The 8688-nt window shown below is 35.5% G+C and overlaps 1 protein-coding gene and 1 pseudogene across 1 annotated transcript; one reads left to right on the forward strand and one right to left on the reverse strand.

Annotated features, from left to right (window-relative positions):
* Positions 1-1616: 1616 nt before the first annotated feature.
* On the forward strand, positions 1617-2174 carry LOC143552441 (secreted RxLR effector protein 161 pseudogene; annotated as a pseudogene).
* A 4763-nt stretch (positions 2175-6937) lies between these two features.
* On the reverse strand, positions 6938-8378 carry LOC143552433 (uncharacterized). The gene is made up of 2 exons (XM_077042659.1): positions 7920-8378; positions 6938-7842 (listed from the first exon to the last, which is right to left on the reverse strand). The coding sequence occupies exons 1-2, from the start codon at positions 8280-8282 to the stop codon at positions 7351-7353; spliced, it is 855 nt and encodes a 284-aa protein (XP_076898774.1). The 5' UTR covers positions 8283-8378; the 3' UTR covers positions 6938-7350.
* Between the last annotated feature and the right edge of the window lie 310 nt (positions 8379-8688).

Genomic DNA, 8688 nt, shown 5'->3' on the forward strand with positions numbered 1-8688 from the left:
TTGAGTAATCATGGAATACATCATCAGCTAACTACAAGTTATACGCCACAACAAAATGTTATTGCAGAGCGGAAAAATAGAACAATAATGGAAATGAGTAGAAGCATGTTGAAATCAAAGAACTTATCCAACTGTTATTGGGGAGAGGCAGTAGCATGCGCAGTGTATATATTAAACAGAATCACATCCAAAAGCATGCCAGATATCACTCCTCAAGAAGCATGGTCAGGAATAAAACAAATATAAAACATCTTATAGTATTTAGAAGTTTAGCCTATGTCCACATCCCACAACAAAAAAGAGGAAAATTAGATGACAAAACAGAAAAAATGATACTTGTTGGGTATAGTGAAAATAGCAAAGGATATAGATTATACAATCCAACAACAAAAAGGATTGTTGTAAGTCAAGATGTTATTTTTGATGAAAATAGAACTTGGGAAGAAAATAGTAACAAAAGGGTATATGAAATACCATTTTGGTTATTAGAAAATGAGAAAGAAAATATACAAAATAGATCTTCGCAACTCGCATCCAATGGACAAGATCAAGATATAGAAGGGGATAATGGTGGTGAAACAAACGTAACTAATGGTTTAGATGATAGTGAGTTGATGACTACAGAAAATTCATTTCAACCACTAACTACCGGAATTGAAAGCACTTTAGATGCCACGGCTGACGTAGATGATCCTCTAATAAAAGAAAGAACACTGAATGACATATATCAAAGGACGAAGTCACTCACCTCTAGACAAGTAGTCAGATTGTATAGCCAACCAAGTGAGACATCACAAAATACTAGAAGCAAATCACACTTTGCCCTATATATTGATGATGATCCACAAAATTTTGAGGAAGCATTTAAGAGTGAAAAATGGAGATTAGCAATGGATAGCGAAATGGATTCCATTAACAAAAATAATACTTGGGACTTAGTAGAGTTGCCACAAGGACACAAACCTATAGGAGTTAAATGGATCTACAAAACTAAGTACAATGAAAAGGGTGAAGTTGATAAATACAAAGCCAGATTATTAGTTAAGGGGTACAAACAAAAGTACGGAATTGACTATCAAGAAGTGTTTGCTCCGGTTATTCGTTTTGAAACCGTAAGATTAATTATTGCATTGGCTGCTTAACATGGATGGTGCATGCACCAAATGGATATAAAATCAGCATTTCTGAATGGAAATCTAAATGAAAAAGTATATATTGATCAAACTGGTGGGTATATTGAACAAGGCCAGGAACATAGGGTATGCCTATTGAAGAAAGCCCTTTACGGATTAAAACAAGCACCAAGAGCTTGGTATAGTAGAATCGATGCATACTTTAAAAAACACGGCTTCAACAAGTGCACATTTGAACACACATTATTCTAGAAATTCAACAATAATACTAGACTACTAGTGTGTCTTTATGTAGATGAGTTAATTATAGCAAGTAATTCCTTGAAAGAAATTTGCCTTTTCAAAGATGACATGAAGGCCGAATTTGAAATGACTGATATGGGTGTCTTATATTACTTCTTGGGAATGGAAGTCTCTCATAATGAGAATACAATTAGCATTTCACAACAAAAGTATGCCCTAAATCTATTAGAAAAATTCAACATGGTTGATTGCAAATCTGCTATTACACCAATGGAGTACAGGTTAAAATTATTCAAGGATGATCCGGAAGATTTGATTGATCCTAATCTTTATAGAAGCTTAGTGGTAAGTCTTATGTATCTTACCAACACAAGACCTGATATAATGTATGCCGTAAGTAAAGTGAGTCGTTTTATGGAAGAACCTACAAAAACACATTGGGAAGCTAGGAAAAGAGTATTACGTTGCATAAAAGGCATTTTGAATCATGGGATCTCCTACACAAAAGGGAATGGACAACTAATTGGGTTTAGTGACAGCGATTATATGGGAAATCTTGATGACAGTAAAAGTACATCTGGATATGCATTTCACTTGGGTTCAGGAATAATATCATGGCAATCAAAGAAACAAAAGGAGGTAGCACTCTCATCAAATGAAGCGGAATATATAGCATTTTCCCTAGCAGACTGTCAAGCTTTATGGATCAAAGGAATATTAAGAGAACTTGAACTTGATGATGACCAACCTACAAAAATGTTCTGTGATAACAAATCCACAACCTGCCTTGCCAAATAACCTATGTATCATGGGAAAAGCAAACATATAAGAGTAAAATATCACTTTATTAGAGACCTAGTGAAGAGTCAAGACATTGAAGTTCAATTTTGCACAACTAAAGATCAAGTGGCGGATATATTAACCAAAACACTTCAACCAAAGGACTTCCTACGCCTTAAAAATCTTATGAAGGTGGCACCAATCTAGCTTACGGGAGGATATTAGATTAGATTATATAAGCTAGATTAATTATATTTATTATGTATTTGTATAGTTTATTTGTTTATTATCGTGACATTATAATATTTAGGTTATACCAATCAGAATCATGTTGATTGGATAATCTTATCTTCACCAAAGGGTTATATAACCCTTCGTGGTTGTATTTGACAGTTACCAAAGAATAACACAATAATTCTCAATTATCAATTTCTTGACATATTATCCTTAATCGATTATCTATCTGCAATACCAATTACACATAATTCAGTTAAAACATCACTAATGTTATATACCAATCATGAATGCTGATTTGAACTTTCAAATAAGGTAATCAATCGAAATGAGTAGTGTAGCATACGATATGAGATAAACGATTCATTTCGAGTTCTATTTCCGATGCCCGAGCCCGGCTCGTGCTCGAATTGTTTATTATTTATTATTATTTTTTAATTATAATTTATATAAATAACATAATATAAATTATTTACTTATTTTTATCATTACTATTTATATGTTAATAACTACTAGAAAAACAAAAACATATATAGTATGTTAAATAAAAATTATATAAACATTAGGCTCATTTAGGTTCGCGAGCCAGACAAGTAAAGCCTCGAGCTTGGCTTGATTCGAGGTTTTAACGAGCCGATCTCGAGAATCTCACTACCAGGCTGGCCCATCTGCACTACATAATTACTCTATGATATAATTACATAATTACTCTAATTGATTCTCACAATTAGCACGTCTTGGTCCCTTGAAAATGGCAGATGTAATAGCAGCTTCATCCCGGCGTCCATCAGCTCCATTTCCAGCTCATTAAGTACTCGTGATGATGATGATGAACCAGCTGACAACATTTTATAAGTTTAGTTTGATAATCAAATTGCCTGAAAAACAACTTAAATATAGTGTGATCCGGACGATGTTATGCCAACTTTATTGTATGTATGTCACAATTATTTCCTATACATACAATGTTTTTTTATTTTTTTTAGAATGTTGATTTTTTTGCGTTTAATTCATAGCACTCTCTAAATTGGACAACCTCGTTGTCCCACTCATGCCCAAAATATGTTGTTTTAACCGGGCCTATGTTAGCTTCAGAGTCTGGATTCGGCGTTCCGTAAGGAACCATAAGGCCGGCTGCCACTTGCCGGTCGTTGTGAACAGGACTCTCTAGTGTAACACACGGTGACGGGTGGGTTCAAGATTTAAGCTGACAACCTCACAAGACCCGGCTTAAATCATTCATTATCATAATTCACCAAAACCGACACATTTAATATCAAACTTGAGTCTCACTAAAAACTCAATACTTTCCTACCACTATATGCCAAAACGGTTTTTCACCCTTTCAGATTTTTTTACTTCATATTTTCTTTTCTATATTTAAACCCAATTAAAGTTAATGTAAGTATTGGAAATCAAAATTACCTCTACTACCAAAGATTCACCGTAGAAGTATTAGTGTATTACACTACCGCTCATAAAATAGTTATTTTATTATTTTAGTTTATATATTCGTTTATTATTTTCTTGAGTAAAAGAAGTCCATTGGGCAATATTAACACGCCCGCCATTATTTTCTGGCACATTTGTGGTCTAATGGTAGGAAGCTTGGTTCTTTAATGAAGACTCAAGTTTGATCATCATTTGTGACAATTTGGGTGGATATTGGTAATGAAGAATTTGAGCCAGACCTTGCGAGGTCGTCTGTTCAAATCCCGAACCCACACAATTTTAGTCTCACCGTGTGTTACGTCATAGAGTTATGCTCTTGTGGTGACACAATGACTGTCAAGTGGCAGTCGGCGGTACGGTTTCCTGAGGAACCTCAAGCCAAACTCTGAAGCCAGTATGTGCCGGTTAAGACAACATAATCTGTCTAGGGTGGGGCAACGGAACCCTTCAAATTGAAGAGTGCGGTGGTAACACATAAGAAAGTCGAAGTCTCAAAAAATTAAATAAAAATAAAACATATTTGAAAATTTTTAGTTTTTATCCGTAAGCATGATAAGGCCCAACAAGAAGCCGATGAGAAACAAAACTACTATTATGAATTTGTGTGCCTCGGAAGCCTCATCATGGGTCAATAGTACAATGTGGATATCCAGAAAGTTGCGGGTTATGCGTTACACTTAAGTTCTTCATGAGAAAACTTGATTAGAGTTAAGAGTGATAGGCACCAAGCCTCTTCCATTGCCGTGGCGATGTTTTTATTTCATTTGCTCGTTCACTATAACCATAGGTGTTTTAAGGATGGGTTCAGACCATGGTTGCACATTTGATACATTTGGCACGAATAATAATATGGATCAGGTTCTGGTTGCACATTTCAACCCGACACGAATGACACCGCTAGTTAGGGTCGTTGGGATAATTAATCTTGACATTCCATCCTCTCGGTATTAAATGAAGTATAAAATAAGAGTAGAAGATGTTTTGGACTAACGGGATTATCACGTGAAGGAGTAGCCATAAGATAAGAGAGATAGGAAATGGATGGGGAGCAGAATTAGAGAGGCGAGTACTCATTATTAATTTATTATATTAATATTATTATTAATTATTTAAATGATAAGAAAATATTATTATTATTATTATTATTATTATTATCTTTTGTTAATAATATTTATTTGAATAAATTAAATGAAAAATGGTTTTGGGATGTGTAGGATAAAAAGTGAACGTATTTTTTATGTTTAAGATGGGAAAAAATAATATGATGTTGATATGAAGAATACAGAGTACGTTACGAGATAGAAAGAATGGGAACAGTGTGGAGAGAAAATTAGAGGATAGAGTTGCGGGATGGATAAAATGTCTTACCAATGCTTATATTAAGATATAACGACATAAAAACACAAAACAAACATGATTATGAAGACAAGTTCGTGTGATAGAAAGTAATTTTATGCTAATTCAGGAAAACTACATTTTCAAGAGTAAGTTTTTGATATGAAAATTTTAGTATAACATGAGTACATGGACCAATACTAATTATTCTCGGGGTTTACCAACGTATGACCTGTTAGACGTGATATGACTCTATGAGCAATAAGATAGTGCTAGGCTGCTAGCTTTTAGGTAGAAGCCCACCCAACAATTATATAGTCGCAAATCCTAGCCGGTTAATAACCGGTATTGGAGAAACCAGTTATACATTTTTGTACTCCAACAGAATGTTAACTAGTTAATCAGTTATACATTTTTGTACTCCAACTGATTATTAACTAGTTAATCGAAACCGATTATTCTTAGCAAGTTAAAACATAAATCCAAAAGCTATAATTGACAAGACTGAAACACGAGTACATTGCGAATCAGGAAATTTTGTTTTTTGGTTATAAATACGCATAATGGAAATCACAAACAATATCATGATCAACTCATGACAAACATTTAAGCAACTTGTACCCACCCCATAAATCATAATTTTCTTTCTTTTGAGCTCACAATCAGTTCTAAAAAAAGATGAAGTATGCTGGTCATACATCTCTCTCTCTCTCGGTTTAACAATCCCATTTGACCAAAATACTCGGTTAGCCAAGATAATTCTGCAATAACTACACACCAAACCAAACCATAGCATGGCCTATACAATCGGGTCCATCACCCGTGAGTCCATTTTGGCTTTTGATTCAAAGAAGTTTTTAGTTAGATTTTTTCCAACAAGATGCAGCACTTGCACACACCTTTTAGCCTCCCTAGACCGTTCTACTGCAGCCGCAAGCTCTACTTGTCTGTTTCTCAGATTGATCTCTGCAGCGTTTTTAGCCAAAAGGTGGTCTCCTTTCTTTTTCATAAGCAAACTATACATTTCACTGTCCTTCCTTCTCTGAATGTGAGCTTCAAGCCATGACACATCAATGTTGACCGCCTTTGCATCCAACACCAGCCTCTCTAAATCTTCCACTCTCTCACTAACATCATTGGCTTGAATCCGCATGGCAACTTCACAAACAGCCTCAAGGATTGATGATCTCATGGAATCTGTTTTTAATAAGCAGTTGGCAGCAATGTCACTGTGTTTCTCCAAAATGGCTTTAAGAATGTTTGCAACACTCTGCTATGTGCCTTATGTCCCGATGATTGAGTGCTATGTGCCAAATGTCCAGATGATTGAGTGCTATGTGCCTTGTGTCCAAGGCTTGATGCAAAACTACTATCGAGCCGGGGGTCTCACCGGAAGGAGCCTCTCTATCCCTATGGGATAGAGGTAAGGCTGTCTACATCTTACCCTCCTCAGACCCTACCATAGCATTGCTATTGGTGGGATATACTGAGTACGATGATGATGATGATGATGATGATGATGACTCTGCTTAACTTTGTAGCCTAACACAAACTATGCCACTTTGACCGGGTGAGAACATTTCCACCTATGCAAAGTTAGAGGGTCAGATGGGTTGTATGAGAATTTAAGTTTGCTATATTCTTTTAACTTTGTAATAACTAATATATGTAATTGCAATCTTAGAACTTAGTAAAAGAAAGTTACCTAATTACACATGGGTTAAACTTAAATGTACTTAAATTTATAACCATATCTAACAAGACCGCCAGTTTTGACCCAAAACTTATTAAGCACTTACTTTATTTAGGCACGCTTTGGAATGTTTATTAAAGAAACTAACAAAAAAAGCCAAATCACAAAGTTTTTTGTCCATTTGGGGATACATTTCATTTTCCAATATTAATCGTAGAAATGTGACATAACTAAGAAGTAGGGAGATACATACAGAATCAGACATATGAGACTCATTTTCAACCAACTCAGGTTTCTCTTGCTTGGGTTCTAACATAACCACATCATCATCTTGTAACTACAAAAATAAAACAATACCTGTTAGCCTACATACAAAGTATAATTTGAAATTTCATCATTTTATTTAGTTTACTTTGAGTTGTTGAAACTGTATTGGTGTTTAAGCATTTACAAGGTAGAAAATGTTATAAGATTACAACATTAAATAGTGTGTAATGCATGACTTACCTTCTTATGTCTAGGCAGTTCAAGTCGGTTACAATGGACTAGATTAGCAGATAATCCAGATGGTGATTGAGCACACAGTGGGCCGACGGCTGACTTTAGGTTCAATACGGGATCAGGAATAGATGGCTGAAACTGATCTTCGTCTTCCTCGTCTTGAGGTACGTTTACAGTTTGATGTTGCACTCCATCTTCCTTTTCTTGCACTACACTTGCATTTTGGTCAAGCGCAGTTTGATCTTCATCATTTTGACCTTCAGAAGATTCAATATGAGCCTGTAATTTAACTTCAGCTTCACCATTTCTAGTCAATTGACTGTCTTCTTGATTGCTATCATTCAAACACGGTCCGTCAACATGCATAGAACCCACCAGATCAACCAAAAAACCAGTCGTAACATATCGTATAGCAGGAGTTATTATCTTGTCAGGAGCACGTCTCAGTTGTTGCTCGTGTGCGTATAGTACCTGTTGTGTTATAAACACCATATTACTTTATTCATGTTAAGAAGCAACTTACATATACGAACAGTAAACAAACATACCGCAAGAAAAGTCAAGGGGCCATTATAGGGCTCTTTACCACTCCATTCCTCTTTACTTCTCTTCAAGCAAGTTACGATATAACTGCACCACTCCATGTTGCAGATGTCATCTTCATTTTTTATTGACGAAAGAAACTGTTGATTCACGGTTGCACTCTTGTTTGTCCCACCCACGATAGAGTTGAAGAGAACAAGAAAGTTAAGCTTGAAAAGTGTTCCACCTCCCGTATATGATTGAAGCATTTCAATGACATGTTTAACAAATATTACAGCAGGATAAGGAAAGGACTGTTTCCTCCATTTAATTCTAACCGCATCCTCTTTTCTCGCGAATTTCTTTTCATATACGGGAATTTTCCCCATAGGCAGTCCCAAAACATCACGAACCTTGGAAGGTGTAATTTCAATTACATGGGTGCCAACGTTTAACTCGTTCCTTTTATGATCATAGTTGAGCAACAACCAGCCCGTTGGTACGCTTTTTATGCTAAAGGATATTACAGATTGAAATCCCATATCCCTGATATCAGACTTCTGCACATCAGTCAATCCATGTAACGCGTAGCACAAGTCGTATGGTGTTGTTGTAGTTTTAATTTTGGCGCCTGTAATTTTGGTATCCATATTATTGATTGTTCATGTTCCCAGTCTATCTATTAAAACAAACAAACAAACAAACAACTTTTAACAACATGATTCAAGTTAGACTAGTAAATAGTGTAGGATGCGGAATGATAAGTGCAAATCTAGACACAAATTTGATGATTTT

This window comes from Bidens hawaiensis, unplaced genomic scaffold (genome assembly GCF_021521415.1).
Source record: "Bidens hawaiensis isolate Kalapana, Puna unplaced genomic scaffold, B.hawaiensis_p1.1 tig00016869_1, whole genome shotgun sequence".
Lineage (NCBI taxonomy): Eukaryota > Viridiplantae > Streptophyta > Magnoliopsida > Asterales > Asteraceae > Bidens > Bidens hawaiensis.

Excerpts from the sequence above, each read along its gene's own strand:
- LOC143552433 (XM_077042659.1), bottom strand. The coding sequence starts at position 8,282 with ATGGGGAAAATTCCCGTATATGAAAAGAAATTCGCGAGAAAAGAGGAT. Across the intron at positions 7,843-7,919 it reads GCCCCTTGACTTTTCTTGCG|GTACTATACGCACACGAGCA; the intron begins GTATGTTTGTTT and ends ATAACACAACAG.